Source organism: Camelus ferus, chromosome 4 (assembly GCF_009834535.1).
Source record: "Camelus ferus isolate YT-003-E chromosome 4, BCGSAC_Cfer_1.0, whole genome shotgun sequence".
Lineage (NCBI taxonomy): Eukaryota > Metazoa > Chordata > Mammalia > Artiodactyla > Camelidae > Camelus > Camelus ferus.
The window spans coordinates 41,895,106-41,911,561 of NC_045699.1; the positions used below are offsets into that span (position 1 = coordinate 41,895,106).

Consider the following 16,456-nt stretch of genomic DNA (forward strand, 5'->3'; position numbering starts at 1 on the left):
TTTGTTCTGCAGGTTTAAATGTGGACCTTCTTCCAAAGGCAGCAGTGCCACCCCTTGTCTGTATGTGTCTAAAAGGAGTAGTGTGCATTTGAGAAACTGACTTTTAGTTAGGTAGCGGCTAACTAATTATTATTACTGGAGCTAAGCTTTAAAGTACCTTAAGTTAGAGCTGCATTGTCCAGTACAGGAGCCATGGCCATAAGTGGCTATCTAGATTTAAGTTAAAGTTATTTAAAATTGAATATGGCTAAAAATTCAGTTTCTTAGTCACATTAGCTACACTTTAGGTGCTCACTACCCACTCAAGTCCCACTAGTAGCTAGAGCTCAGATCTAGAACATTTCAAACATTGCAGAAAGTTCTCTTGAAAAGCTCTGGACTTCTAGAGCTTACTGTACATACCAGGGAAGAGTGCTCTGCCCACATGTGAGTGAGAAAGGAGAAGACAAGGCCAAACAGTCAGGATGAGAAATAAATACTTGGGCAACGTTTCCCAAGCTGTCTCCTGAGAGCCTTACATCCCAAGCTCCACAGCCAGAATTGTTTGGAAAGCCCTGCATACACATTCAACCTCTTTTCAGGTTTGAAGCTCTGAGAAGACCCGACAGTTTACCAGGTGTTAGCCAGATTAAAACTTGTGAATTTTATAATTTTATTTTATGTCCAAATAATACTTAATTTCTTGTGGGACTGACGTTTCTTGGAATACCATTTAGGAAAGACTGACTGGAGGAGTTTTTGGTTAAATTTAAAGCTTACTTGTGTTGGTGAACCTGGTAGAATTGCTGAAAAAGGCTCAGTAAGAAGTAGGGTTTTAGCCTGGCTTAATGGGCATGGAGTGATACTTTTACTTGGGTTTGATCTGCTCAGGATCAAATTGTGTCTCGTCACACTGAGCACAACCAGAGGGGTAGCCAGAAGGACGAGTGGCTTAAAGCCAGTGACCTGGGGATATTAAACCTGGAATAGAGAAAATTGAAAACATGCATTATGCCATTTTCAAATACTTGAAGTACACTACTGTGGAGGAGAATTTAGAGGCAAAATTGGGTGGGAAGGAGTTTTGGGGAGATAGAGTTCTGACCCCATTGTCCCCACATGGAAAAAGTTTGCCCATGAAATAGTGAGTTCAGGCCCAAGCATCTTTCATCCTGGAATATTGCATTAGCCCTCTAACTGTTCTCCCTCCAGTCTGCTTCACCTCCCCACCATCCAGCTTCTTTACCGTTCCCAGATCCATCTTGCTAAAATGCAGAACTGATAGCCCTCAGCTGTTTAAAATTTTTTAATAAAAAATATCCTACCAGGGTAAAGTCCAACTTCTTTGCATGTTATGCAAAACTTTTTACTGTTTGGCTTCCTCCTGCCTTACAGATTTCACTTCCCGCTAGTACAGGGTTCTATAGAGTTTGCCTGTACCATACTCAGATGATCTCACGTGCTTGCTTTTGGTGTTGTTTTTGTGAATACCTCTTGCACTTTAAAGAGTTTTGCATTTGTGTCTTGCCATGCCCAAGAAGGTGCTCAAGATCCTACCTCGCCTTGCCTCTCCAACTTTGTCCCCTACCCTCCTCTCCTCCAGCCACACATTCTTCTTCTTCCTTGATGGACAAGCTTCTTTATCCTTCAGGGACCTTGTCCAAGTTGTTCCCATTGCCTCCAGTTCTTTTTTCCTTGAAAACCTGCAAATCTCCTGTAAATCCTTCTGGTCCCAGTGGTCAGGTCTACTTCCTTAGGGAATCTCCCTCCAGCCCTAAGATTTGATTACATATTTCTCTCATGAGTGATAGTATAGCATTCTGTCATTTTCTTCATAGAAATTATCCTCCAATTGTAATTACAAAGCCTTTTGAGTATTATTAATTCCCTGATTGTCTTGTTAATTTCAGTTCCTACCACAGTGCTTGGCACACAGTAGGTGCTTAATAAATAATTGAATGAATGAATAAGGAAATGAAGCCTTTCCTGATGCCCCAGGAAGTGTGCTGACCATTCTTGCCTGTAACCTTCCTTGTACTTTAAATCTTACATCCTGTATTGTAAGGTGCTCTGTGTGAATTATGTGGTGGAGGTGTGGGAGGGGCATTATCTCTTGCTCATTTTTTGTATCTCCACGTATCAGGATAAGAATCCTAGTTCGCTAGTTCATTTACATCTATCCTTATTACCCTATAGTACCCCTATCAATAAGAGGGATATTAAAAAAAAATTACAAGTTGTGATGTAGTTTTTTAAATCTAAGGTTTTCATTAGAGGTACCACCTCTAGTGCCATGCCCCAAAGTGTTGTCATGGCAGGTATTATCATTGCAATCTCTTCTGAGAAACATTTCAAACATCTAAGGTATATATTCTAGTGGTTTGTTAATGCCTATTTCTCAGCAGGCTTTGTTGGACTTATCATAAGCTTATATTGTTTTAATCTCTTTCTTGTAGAAAAAATATTTTCAATATTTTAACTGAAAAAGTGCAGAAAGTAATTTGATGATGATGAAAGGAAGTAGGCAAGTGGTTTAATGTATAGATTTTCATTTTACTGGTCTTTTTTTTCCAACCATGCTTGTATTCCTTAAATCACAGTATTTTATTGAGATGTAATTTACATGTTATAAAATTCACTCAGGTGTACAGTTCAATAATTTTTAGTAAATTTACAGAGTTGTGCAACCATAACCAGAATCTAGGTTTGTTTGTTTGCTTGTTTTTTTAGGTAAATCACAGTATTTTAAAGAAGAAATATTTGACCTTTTTTTCTTTTCCAGATCCCACTTAGAGGCCTCTCTCTTAGAAACCCTTGGCTTATTGGTATATTCCTAGTGGCATTTTATTTGGTGGTGCTGGTGGAAAGTTCAGTCTGGGAGCTCGTATCTGAGTGAGCATCTTGAGCAATGAGAGAGGCCATAGGACTCTGCTTCCTCCTGCAGATTGACTGGGGTGACTGGCTGTCACCACTTGTGGTGAGGCCACAGAGGGGATCGGCAGGAAGTGGGAGAGGAAATGAGATGTGGGTGGAGTGGGAGGAGAGGAGCAGATGGGGAAGGGGAAGAGAAGGGGAAGAGAAGGCAGACATACTAGGAAAGCCATCATGGTTCTAAGAAGATGTGAAAAACTTGTCATATTTTCTGAGTCAGCTTTTATACTAAAAATTGCAAATGGGGAAAAAATGCTTCTTTGGGTCCGATTATGAGAGTATTTAGGGCTTCTTCCTCGAGTGTTCATTTTTTCTGTTGTGATCATTTGCCCTTCTCGGTGGTGCTTTCGTGTGTGGTATTATGTTACTGTGTGGCTGAGTGAGCATCGCTGGGGTGTTTCCGGTGCTCTCAGCACACAGGGGAGGAGGCACTCTTTGCTAATAGGGAGCTTCTGTTCAAAAAGTCCTTAAGTGCCACATGATTCGCACTTGTAAGCAGAAATAAGGAAGTAAAATCCTGAACTACAGGTGAAGTTCAGATGTGGTATTAGCCCATGGCCATTGCCGTGAGAGAAAAGGAAGGAGCTGAGTCATGACTTCCATTGTCACTTTAGGTTTTTAGCAAGAGTTTCTATAAAAGCATCTGATGTCAGTGTTACGGTTCACTGGTGTGTTTCTGGTTTTCTCAGTAAATGTACTTGATTTTCATGCCAAGTCAGAAAGATATGCCCACTGCCTTAAGACATCTTTGCTCATCTTGGCAGTTGGAATCCAGTTTATGAAGCAAGAGCTGAGTGATCTTCATGGTAGAAAGGCCCTAAATACATGTATTTTCTGTATCTCTGTCTCATGGAAGTGTTCTTTGAATACTTAATGTAGAGTAGATGATATTTCAGTAATAGGAGGTATTTCAGTAATATACAGAAATGGCACAGAGTAAGAGCTTTCAGAGATTTTGAACGAGTGGATGTGTGAATGGAATGAGAGAGATGCATGTTGCGTATGTGTGAAGGTGTTCCTTTGGCTTTCAGTTTCTGGGAAGTTTTGAGCAGCCATTATTGAGTGTTGGAAAGTAAAAGGTGGAAAATTCCATAAAAATTTTTGTCCATAAACTCACTTTTGAGTATTCCAGTTGTCCTACATGTTGTGTTTTCCTCTGCTTCCCAAGTGCTGTGATTTTTCACTGCCCTGACAACCAGATTTGTCCTAAATCTAAAAACGCGTTCTGTGCTTGGCACGTGGTAGCTGCTCAGTAAACATACATGGTCAGGCTGACTTCAAGGGAGAACCACTACTATTGGCCACTTTATTAACTGTGCCTCTATTCCTTCTAGTGCTTCCATGAATATTTAGGATTTCTACTTTCAGAGAAAGAGGAAAATGAATTATTTTACTCTGTCAAATATTTTATTAAAGAGTAAGGGTAGATGGAGATACCTGTAAAGATTTTGTGGTTGCTTCATAAGCCCTTGTTTTGAAACCAACTTGCAATCTAAAAAAAAATCAAAGGTATAGAGTTTAACGATCAGAGTCCATTAAAAGTGTAACATTACACTGATCTGTTATTGAGCAGTTTTCATTGCATTATTCATAGGCATAATCTCTTCTAGGAAATCAAGAGTGAAAACACCACATCTAGATAAACTAAAGCAGTTTCCTTTTCCATGTCACCTCCCCCACTACCCCTACACAGTTGGGAGGCAAAAATAGTAGTCACCCTAGTTAATCCTAGTAACTGTATATCTGGGGGCTTTGCGGTGTAATACCAAGTAAGGGCAAGGGGAATTTCACATACAACTGGTGGCTTAGCTCTTTGTATGTATTAAGCAGTACGATAGCTGAGCTTCATACTCACTTCAGGTCAGTAGAGAATGCTGGTACATTTCTCAACTGGAATCAGCCAAAACAGGACTCTTCCCAGCCACACAGAGGAGTACCTGTTTCACAGCACAGTCTCTTTGGCTCTTCATTTACTAAACCAAGTTGGAAAAAGTCCAGAAGAGACCTATTTTAGACTGAATTTGAGTGTGTGTGTACTAGAGTGTCCAAGTGTATTTAGTTGGGAATAATATTTACATTTTAGGGGTACTTGTATAAGCACTTGTGTGTGTCCAGGTGTAAATTGCCTATATGCAGAGACTTCTGTGCTATATAATTTTTTTCTAATATCATCAAAATTAATAATTTCAGATTGTGCTCATTCTCTTTAAAACTGAGTCATGGTCAGAGGGGTTTTCATATATTATCCATCCTCAGTTTTCAAAAGAAAAACAACTTAAACTTATATGTTTTAGTTTTCTGATTGCATTTAAAAGAAATACCTGAAGTCCTTAAACTTTAGTGTTGGCAAGAGTTGTACATTTTTAATATCTTTCCAATATGCAGCCCTTCATGACAGGAATGAAAACATGAGTGCTTTTTCACATTTACAGAAGAAATATAAACGTTGAATTCTATATGTCCTTCTAGTGTCTGCTCTAACAAATAATCAGGAGAAAATGTAAAAATAAGTACTTATAGGGAATATTTTCAAAACATGTTTTATGTAGGTGGCAGAGAAGAGGGGATACAAAGAAGGCAGGTGGGATGGGTTATGTTGTTTTGTTAGTATTAGTGGAAGATACTGGGTCAAAGTGCACCACTGACTTGAATGTAAAATTTAAGCTGCTTCTACCAGTTGTAAGGGAGCATCCTTCATTGGGGGCGCAGGGATGATAGCTGCAGTTGGATGTCCAGTTACTTTTCAGCTTTATAGACACAAAGATTACCCTAGACATCTAGTCATCCACCACCTGGGGCTTTTATTTGAAATATGGAGACCCCTGAAACCTGTTTTGCATGTAATTAAAGTTAGAGGACATGCTAGGAAAAGCTGTTCTTGACTGACTAGAAAACAAATAATTGTGTTCTGTTTCTGATCTTCATTTATAGCACCAGCAACAAGTGGTGCAGGCTGTGGAACGGGCCAAGCAGGTGACCATGGCAGAACTGAACGCCATCATTGGGGTACGTGGCCTTTCCATTTTAGCTCTGATCATCTTAGTGTTTGTCATCAGCTCTCTCTCGCTCTCTTTTTAAATTTTGTTCAATCAAAAGGTTAAAAGGCAATAGAGGACCACAAAGTGGAATGAAGCACTTTGCCTTCAATCGCACACAAAATTTGATGGCTTCCTCAGAAACTGGACACCTTCTCACCAATTCAAGCTGACAGGTTCCTGAAAATTCTCCCCCTAAGGAGACTGGGTAGTTCTTTTTCATAATATTTCTTTCCTTTGCAATCAGCCTTTGTTGCTAGCCTAAGCCAGAAGAAAAGACACAGATTGCCCTGATGTCAAAGTGACCTGATTTCTTTTATCTTTCCTCAAATATATAGTATCTTAATATCATTTTTAGTGAAATAAAATGTACATTTTCGCATCCCCCTGCTGCTCTTCCTCCCCTGTGGTGAGTGGTTCTTAAGGACCAGTGTCCATTTGTAGTAGAAATAATAGATGAACTACACCTTTTTGCAAAATCAGTGGCCCAGTTAGAAAATCCTTCCTAGTACCATTAACATTGCATAAAAATCCTGCTGGAATTCATGGGTTTGGGCAATCACTCCAACTCCACTTATGTTTTTGTTCTCCCAGGTTAAGGTAACACGTAATAAAATAAGGTGTTAAAACTTAGAAATAAAGGCAAGAAATTTTAGCTGAGAAAAGCACAGTAGTCACATCTCTGTTTATGCAGCTGGTCTGAACAGTTCCTTAGGTTATCCTAATGAAGACACTATCACTATACTTATTTCTTCCTGCCCCCTCCCAAATACTTTCTCTTGTGTGTAGATTATACACAAAAGTCTTTTCTCTTTTTTTCCCCTCAGTGTATCAAACACACTTTGAAATGCTAATTATTCCATTTACTTTCATTAAAATTCAAATTGCTGAGTGAAGATGCGGATAAGGGTCGCCTGATAATCAATCTGAAGTGAAGATATTGCTTCAATTATGCCTCTGTCTTTTAACAAGGAAATCAGAACTCTGGGATGACTGCTGATGGTGGTGGAGCAGTAGTTTGATTGTAGCTTGTTTTTTAATGGGCTATTTTGAGCTCTATTTTGTGTCCCTCTGACCACAAGAAAATACTGGTAGTCAGTTAGAAAACATAATAAATGGAAAAGAGTAACCTTTATTTCCTCAGAAGTGCTCCTTGGAAAGAAGAGGCTGAATCAGAATGAGCGATGTGGAGGAGACTCATTTGTCCTACGTTTTCTGTGGTTCCAGTGGGGTGGGTAGGGGAGAGATGGCAGGTGAACACAGTTAACAATTAGTTTTTATTTCCCCAAAATTCCAGAAAGCGGCAGTGAAATAAATTTTTTAAAACGTTGAGAAAGCTTTCATTTTAAGGTTAGTGTATACATTTGTAGCAGCTGTGTTTGCTTGAAGCATGTGTTGTATTCTTACTGGGATATATTTTGGTTATCAAATCTCCCAAGGTCACCAGGGAAAGAACTTCCATTTCTCACCCACTCTACCGTCTGCTGTTGCTGTTGAAGGAGAGAATGCGTGCGTGCGTGCGTGCGTGCATGCGTGAGGACTGATAGGAGAGCTTGCTGGGTGGTTTCTGGCTTGGTGTTCATTTTTGTATGAATTGCTAAAATACGGGTAGCCATCCTGCCTTATATGTCTGGTTGGGAGCCTTTTCTGGGAAAACAAATCTTTTATGTTTCTTTTTTGAGTCTTATTAGTTACTGTCTGTACAGTGGGGAGATTAAGTCAAAAACACGTTTTGTGTTGGATATTACTTAAAAATATGAGGGAAGGTATAAAATCAGAACAAGTTCCCTTCCTTTCATCACATCGAGTATATTTTTAATACTGTTTTATATCTATTTCATTTTACATACTTTGTTTTGAATGAGATGGCAGATTGCCTTTTCTCAGGGAGAGGATGATTTATTAGACTGTAGCCGAGTAACTGACAAACTGTGTATATATGGATTTAATTATTAAAATAAAGCTTATTTAATTTTGTGACCTAAAAACTTATTTGAAGAACTGACTCAGTAGGGCTGCATGCTGTCAAACAGCGTGTGCTGTAGTTAGTGGATCTGGTGGGAATTCCACATTATTTATATCTGAGCAGAAAATGGAATCAAAATCACATAATCTGACTATTCCAGAAAACAGAATGCAGAAATAGAAAAAACAAACCCAGCCGTTTTAGGGAGCTACAAACCAAGTGAAGAGGAAAGGGCCCCATTTCAGCCAACTCACTTGATGCATTTCTGCTGCTGCTCTTCTCTGTCCTTGGTCTTTGTCTGCTTCAGCTCTGTTCAGTGCCTTGTGTCTAGTAGTTTCAGACTTGTGACACTGTGGAATTATAAATGCCCCTGCTGTTCTCTGTCCCCTTAGGCATGGCTGTGTTGTGAGGTGGTGGTATTTTGACCTGCTACCAAAAGTGATGAGGGATCAATTTTAGGTATTCATGAGTTAATTTTTAGGTAGTCGGCAGTGATTTTTCTGCACAGAGGAAATGATAATTTTCCTCTTGAGAGGCAAAGACCCATCTAAGCCCCTGCAGACCTTCATTTATTTGTCGCTGCATATGTATCTGTCTTATATGTATGCACACCATCCAGACAAGCACAAATGTTCCCAAATTTAATGAAATCTGATGAAGCACCTTTTTAACTCTGCAATATTATTCTACCTTCGTTGGTAAATGAGCCAAACCAGTGATCCATGCAGTTTAAATGCAAAAAGCTGAAGTGAGCCCGAAACCTGGAGAGGCGGCTTGTTCTCTTGACAATAAGCTAGTTGTGTTTAATGGAATGAAACACAGTTATAATGATTTCTTTCACAGGTCATGTTCAGTTTAAAACTATTGATAGATTGAAATAAGTTAAATATCATTTATCTTTTATTTATAAGTAAAAAACCCAGGAAGATGCCTGTGTTGTTTTCTATAGTTTCTATTTTGTGTTTTGTTTTGAATTGTGCGTGTTTTACATTTCCTTGAAGCTTTGCCTGGAGTTCCCTCAAATGGGCTTGGGAACGTTATGCATCTATTTAGATCTTGTCATGTGTCCTGCTAGCCACTGTGTTTTTAAATTAGAATCTCTGTAAGATTACACTGTTGGAACAACACACAAATTGTAGTTTTAAATCAGTAATATGATCTAATTAGAAATGATGTTTTCATTTCCTGTATTATTAAATTGAGTCATCTGACTATCTTAAAATGTTTTTTAAATCCATTACACTATATAATCAGCACATGCTGTGTGAATGTGGTTATGCTTAATAAAGGAGACTAAGTTGGAACCTCACAAGAATTTCACCAAAGAAACTACCATTAAGAAAAAAGTTTTGTTGGTACGAACATTGGTGAAGGAAATGTTTGGCTTGTAAAAAAATAGAAAATGGGGTTCCTTTGGACTCCCTCCCCTTCTTTTTTAACCTAACTCTTTGAGGAAAGAAATGATAGAAATATGCATTTTAAAAAAACACACACCCCCTTAAAAAATCCGTAAGAGCAGGTACACAGTGGTGTTGTAGGAAAATGCAGTTTAGCACAAGAAATGCTGAACCTCAATTTTTAGCAGTGACATTTTAATGATAGGAAGTCTGCAAAATTATTTGCCATCAATTGTGAAGGCAATAACAAGCCTTGGTGGTTTTTCACACTCTCTGTGTTAAGTGCTTTCAGAATGACAGCGTAAACTGTGTTAGAGAACTCCAAGGAAGTAAAACTGATTAAAATGTTCATGCTTGAATGGTGCTGATGGAATAGTTCATTTGGACTTTCTCTACCTCCTGCAGCTCAAGCTGAAATATTAAAATTCAGTGGATTTAAATCTCTCTCCTCTCAGCTCAGGAAAAAAACATTACATTTTAATAGGTTTTAAACCCATAATTCATTGGTTTGGAGCAGCACTATTAAATCTATTTAAATATTACTTGTATTACTAAGGAAATGATTTAAATGACTATGCCCTTACCATCCTATGTGTTGGAGTTAGTTTAAAAAGCGAAAGACAATACCCTTGGGTTTTTTTTTTCCTTCCTCTTAGCATTTTATTTTATTGTCCTTGTTATATGATTAGCCCTTAAATTATACCTACACATACACACACATATACATACATATATACGTATGCATTTCAGATTGGCATTTTGGCAGAGTCTTGCAGTATGACAGTTTTAAAATGATATGTGCCCCTCTTTTTCCATTATAGATTTCAAAACAGCCATTTTAAGTTTCTGAGGCATTTACATACACCATTGTAATAATTTCCCTTGTTTCTTTAAGTAGCCATTAGGCAAAAAACAAAAACAAAAACAAAAACAAAAAAACCCTGAAAGATAATAAATATGTGCGTATGTAATAATTATGTGTGTGTGTGTGCTTTCTCCTGCCTTATATCACAGCCTCTATCCAGTAGCACAAAATATGAAATAAAATTACAAAGCAAAAATGTATTAAGTATCCAAGAGCCATATTTTTATCTCTTCTGTGTTTGCTAATAAAGGGCTTTCCAGAGGTATGATTAATTTTGCAGTAGTTGTGCTGTTAACCCTTTTGGGTGCAGATATCCTGGCAGTGCTGAACAGGTGTTGTCCTTCCTGGGCCCACCTCGTACCCCTTATTTGCCTTTCTCTCTAAGCCATTGCCATTATAACGTTTCCCCAGCTGCACCTCCCTCTGCCACCCTTGAAGCTCTTGCGTTTATTTCCCCAGGGCTTTTTGTGGGGAATCCAGTCTTCACTCAGGCATGGGAGGTGTGGAAGGGTGAGGGAGTTTCTCCCCACCATGGATTTACCTAAACATCCTGGACTTACAGGTAAACAGTCAGTGGAGTGCTCCCCTCCTGCCCCTTGGGTGGGCAGTTTTGAGGTGCTTTCTGTATTCATTCCTTCACGAAGGGTCCCAGCAGGATGGAGTTCAGTTGTTGAAGGTAGTGATCGTCTACCTTGTGTTGAGTTTCCCGCCTTCCCTGATTCATTTTCCCTAGGCCCCACTCCTGTTCTGGAAACATTTCTCCAAATTGTCCGCAGCCAAGCCTTGTGGCCCCTGCCCCACCTCCCCGCTTTCCTGGAGGACCTAAGACACTCAGTGTTTGACTTCTTAGGCCTCAAGCTCTTTAAGGGGGATTTCTGGTGTAGGTAGGCAACTGAACTCAGGTGCTAGAATCATGGTTTGTTTTCTGATATGAGTTCTGTGCATAAAACACTTTCTTTAACATAACAGCTTTTATATTATTTTTAAAATAAATACTTTTCAGTAAACTTACAGGTGAGCTTCCCTTTCTTGTTCTTCTCCCAACTGATTACTACTGGTATTTTCTAAATGTGTATAATACAGAATAAACTTAAAAACAAGCTATAAAATAGATTTGTGTTTTATCAAAGATTGTTATTCCAGCTATGTTACTGTCTTTACTGAACAGTGTGCCTGGAGCTTAAAGGCTTTATAAAATATGCTGGCCCCTGGCTGCATGATGTCCACAGCTTGATGGGATAAAGGGGTGGGGGGAGCAGAAGAGGCTGTTTTTCTGCATTTGTGGGGCTTTGCTCAGCTGCTGTCACAAAGTGTGATAAACCTGTGATTGCACTTAAGCCAAAGAAAGCAGTTTTACATCCTGTGTCTACACGTTCCTCTATCTTAATGTTGGTCTGTCTGCGTCTCACGTTTTTGTTTTTTGTTTTTGTCTTTTTAAACTTGTTCGTTTACTGTGGATCAGGGGACTATGTTATTGAGTGATGTAGTCATAATCTAATCTTTGTGCTATAATTTGATGAGGCTCTAAGAGGCAGTAATTTCCCTTCTCTCACAACAAAGACTCATATATTTAATTTTTAAACTCTGTCCCTACTTGAAAACTCCTAAAAAAATCCTAGGTAAAGAACAGAATTTGTGCTTATGGTGTGCACTCTGTTAATTTCTCTTACAAATCTTCTCTAGAAGATTCTAGAGGCTAGTTAGTTTTGTTTGTTTTTCATTGTTGCTAATCTGAAGTGCTACTGTTTTGCTCCTGTTGAGAGGGGAGCCCTTCTCTCCCTCCCCTCTAATAAATGTATTTCCATTGCCCAAGGTAGAGTCAAGCACACGGTGTCACAAGAGTTGCAGAATGTGTTTGGTGGGTGACTCTGACTTAGCTCAGGGCACATGGGCTTTGGGCTTCCACTGAGAGGAAAGTGTAGATTCCTGGATCTGTGAATGTGCATTTCATTCACACCAGAGCACCGCAGGCTGAGCAGCGTAGGGCTCCAGAGGTCCGGGTGGAACGGTTAAAGAGAAAAGCAGGTTTCACTCACGGCAGCTTGAGAGCTTGTGCGTTGTTAACTCCTTTTATTGGTTAGTGTGGGTGAGCCCCCCTCCCCCGCTTTTTGCTTCCCCTTTTCTAGTTCTCTTACCGACCTCTTCCCAGTAGTATTTCTGCAAATAGCATCACCAGCTCCCATTTAGCCAGACCTTTTTCCTGATAGACCCAGCCTGCCTTGTGCCCCTCAAAGCTGGGAGAGAGGAGGCAGGCTCACCCCAAGCAGGCGCTGAAGGATCAATGGCTAGGCTCAGATCTAAGGACTGTTGCTGTGTGTCCTCCTCACAGTTCCCCAGAAAAGTGATTTGGAATCTTTCTACCTAAAAATACATTTGTGATCTTATCTCCTTAGAACTTCTGTGAAAAAGTTAGAATCTTTTATAGAATATTAAGACTAATTTAATGATTACACCTTCCCATTCATTCGCTCAGCAAATATTTGAGTACCTTCACCAAAGCCTATTAAAGGGGCACAAATCATTTTTACTTTGAATGATATTTTTAAATGTTTTCTGAAATGTTCCTTAAATTACATTTCAGTCGTCTTTCGAAGGTTTTGGTAGTTGTGAGCTTTCTGGTTTACCATTTTACTACACAGAAGTCAACTTTAATTAGCACATTTTAATTTCAGTAAAACTTCAGCGTCCCTGGATAGCAGAATAAAGAATAACAGGTAATAGAAAACATGGTAAAAATGAGGCAGCAAACATTTACAAAATTGTATTTTTTTATATTTGGAATTAGAAATCTGGAAATAGACATTCATTATTAATATTCTGTATATTTTTAAAGATTTATCTATTTTTAAAGATTTATCAAGGTCTTTTTCCCTACCTCACTCCTGACAACTGCCCATAATGTTTTTTCTCCCAAAGTAATCCTTCTTGAAAATGTCATATAAATGTAATTATGCATGATGTAGCATTTGAGTTTTCATCTTCACTTGGCATAATGCATTTGAAATTTGTTCTGCCTGTATCAGCAGTTAGCTCCTCTGTATGGCTGAATGATACTCCACTGTATGGCTATACCGGTATGTTTAGCCACTTACCCGTTGAGGGACAGTTGGGTTATCTCCAGTTTTTGGTGATTGTGAATAAAGCCCTGGTAAATATTAACATTCAGATTTTTGTAAATTTTGTAAGTTCTCCCCTAGAAATGAGATTGCTGAGCTATATGGTTAGTGTTTAAAGTGACTGGCATATTGTTTTGCAAAATGACCATAGTATTTTTCAGTCTCACTAATATGTCTCAGAAAACCTTTGTTCCACATCCTGACCAACACTTGTAATTGCAGGTTTGGGGAGGTTTTTTTTTTCTTTTTAACCATTTCTGCTAAGTGTATAGTGGTGCTCATGTTTCTATGCCTTTCCATAATAACTAGTGACGTTAAGTGTCTTTTTCTATGCTTATTTGCTGTCTCTGTATCTTTTTGGTAAGTATCTGCTCAAATCTTTGCCTGTTTTCCTTGAGTCTTTTTTTTTTTTTAAGTTTTGAGGTTTTTAAAATTCTGGATGTAAGTTCTTTATGTGTTTTCAAGTATTTTCTCCCAATCTGTGGTCATCCTTTAGTTTTTCTGGTACTATCTTTTGAAGAACAGAAGTTTTTAACATTGGCGAAGTCTATTTTATGAATTTTTTTCTTTATGAGCCTTAACTTCTGGTGTTCTCTCTCAGTGATCTTTGCCTCACTCAAGACCACAATATCTTAGCTTTTCTTCTGGAAGTTTTATATTTAGACTCATGATCCAGTTTGAGTTAATTTTTGTTTATGGTATGAGGATATGGGTTGAGTTTTCCTTTCTTTCTTTCTCTTTCTTTCTCTCTCTCTCTCTTTCTCTCTCTCTCTGTGTCTCCCCCCCCCACCTCTCTTTCTCCCTCTCTCCCTCCCTTCTTTCCTTCCCACATGGGCATTCGATTCAATTGTTCCAGCACCATTTGTTGAAAAGATTGCCTTTTATCCATTGCCATTGTCTCACTGTCGAAGGTCTATTGACTGTGTTGTGTGTGGGTCCATTTTCTGGACTCTGTTCTGTTCCATTTAAGTGAGTGTCTGGTTTTTTGCCAATGATACGCTGTCTTGATTTCTGTAGCTTTTATTGTTGATGATTCCCTATTCCATTTTGTGCTTATTTTGTTTTCTATTCTTGCTTGCCCTCTTTCCAGTACCCCTCAGAACTCAAGTCTTTAACTCAGTATCCCAGAGACTGGCTGAGATTAAGGGGAAGAATCCACTCTCAGTAGAAAATCTTTCTCTCATTTCAAAAATGATGTCTGTTCTGCTTCTAGACTCTGCTCTCATGGGTGACTGCTTCTGCCATCTCCTCATGGTCCCAGGTACTCCTTCTGCTTGTCTTCTGCAGCTTCCTGCTAGTAGGATTTCTTGTTTATGCATTTGTCCTTCTATTCTTCATCTTGCACACAGCAGCCAGAGTGACCTTTTTTCTAAAATGTAAATTGGATCTCATTGCTCCCCTGCTTAAAACCTTTCTCCAATGGCTGCCCATTTTGCTTAGAATGAAGTCTAAATTTCTTACCATGGCCTTCAGGTCTCTGTGTGAGCTGACCCTTCACCCACCTCTCCAATTTCACATACCACTCACTCTCTTGATGTGACTGTCTTTCAACCTTATTGGCCTGTTTCTTCTGTCCTGGATCCCCTAGACACCTTCTTGACTGAGGATTTGTGCACTTGGCTCTTCCGCCCTCTCCAACACCTGTCCTCCACCTGTCTTGACATAGTCTTCCTCATGCTCCTCTTTAAAATCTCAGCTCAGTTGTTATCTCCTGAGAAGGCACTTCCCTGGGTGACTGACTGTAGTTACTTCCACCCAGTTCATTCTTCCTTCATTAGCCTGTTTTATTTTCCTCATAGCATTTATTATTTATTTGTTTATATGTGTGTCAATTTCCCTTCACTAGCAGGTGGGATCTTGTTCACTTTTATAGCCATGGTGCCTAAAACAATACGTAGGTCATGATTTTCAATAAATATTTGTACACTAAATACTCAGTATTTGTTCAATAAGTATGTTATTAGTAAGTGTTCAATAAATATTTATTAAATTAAGAAATTTTCTATTTTGACCTATTTTTGCTTTTTGATTTTTCTGCCCTACAATTTTGAACCAAAATTGAGAGGAAGCACATATTGGCAGAAAATGCATAATCCTGGATGTCATTTGTAGTATCACTGTAGGAATTTCATTTAAAAGTTTTTTCACTGGTAGAATGCAGGGCTGAAGCTGATAGCCACTAAAGTACTATCCAGTTGTCTGACATTGTATGGTTGGTAAGCCTGTTTGTTTTGATGACTGTTGAATTTTTAAGACTCAGGACCTTTTGTGTCAGTTATTTCTCTAGAGTTACATCCCTAGGCTTATTGTATTCTTTCCCCTAAAGGAGTAACTAAAAATAGCAAACATTTATTGAGTATTTACTTTGTGTCAGTACTATGCTTAACATTTGCAGATACCATTTTGTTTAATCTTCACATCAACCCCATGTAGAAGGGAGTATTATTTTCCTCACTTTACAAATAATGAAACCAAGGCTCTGAAGAGGTGAGTTGTTTTCTGAAGGCCACACAGGGAGGAAATGGTGGAACTGGGGACCAGTCTTAGACCAACTTCAGAGCTCACACACTTAACCATCCTGTTACACTTGTCCCTTATTCATTCCCTCTACTCTGCTCTTTCTTTTACACTAGGATCAAGTCTCTTTATCCTGAGATGCATAATAGTACTGTCCAGTGTTTAGTGTCCAGAGCTCAGTGAGGGGAGTGGGAATTGGGTGTGCCTCCTGCATGTGCTAATTGGTTAGCCTAAGCTGAAGGGTGGATTAGTTCCACATACCAGTTGGATACTCCTGATTCATTCTTGTTTCCTTATGTCTGCTGTAACTTACTCTCATTTGTAAGAATTAAAAGTTGTCAAAAATACCACTACTGAGACAGGTATTTTCAACCTAGATCCTTGGATCTTACAGGATTTCATGCTTGGGTTTTCAGCTGTCCATTAGCTCCCTGAAATATTAGCCAAGCTGAATGTGTTGTGGGGGGGTGCAGAGGATGTACATTGTCTGGAGAAGAAATTTTGGTCTTAGATTTACAAGAGATCCCATCACACAAAAAATGTTTGAGCCTGTGCCTTATAGAAATAGAACTGTGTAAGATCTTGATGCAGGAAGATACTTGCTGGAATACAGGTAGACGAAAGGCAGTTGTCTGTGGCATTATAAAGAG

The 16,456-nt window shown here is 38.9% G+C and overlaps 1 protein-coding gene across 6 annotated transcripts in view; it reads left to right on the forward strand.

The window, feature by feature from the left end:
* TLE4 (TLE family member 4, transcriptional corepressor) overlaps window positions 1-16,456 on the forward strand; it is a 137,876-nt gene that overhangs the window by 42,671 nt on the left and 78,749 nt on the right. For 4 of the 6 annotated variants that reach the window (XM_032477891.1, XM_032477892.1, XM_032477893.1 and 1 more), the window contains exon 6: window positions 5,842-5,916. The exons of the other annotated variants lie outside the window; for them this stretch is intronic. In XM_032477891.1, the coding sequence (XP_032333782.1) occupies window positions 5,842-5,916 (75 nt within the window). The remainder of the gene's footprint in view (window positions 1-5,841; window positions 5,917-16,456) is intronic. 6 annotated transcript variants of the gene reach the window in all.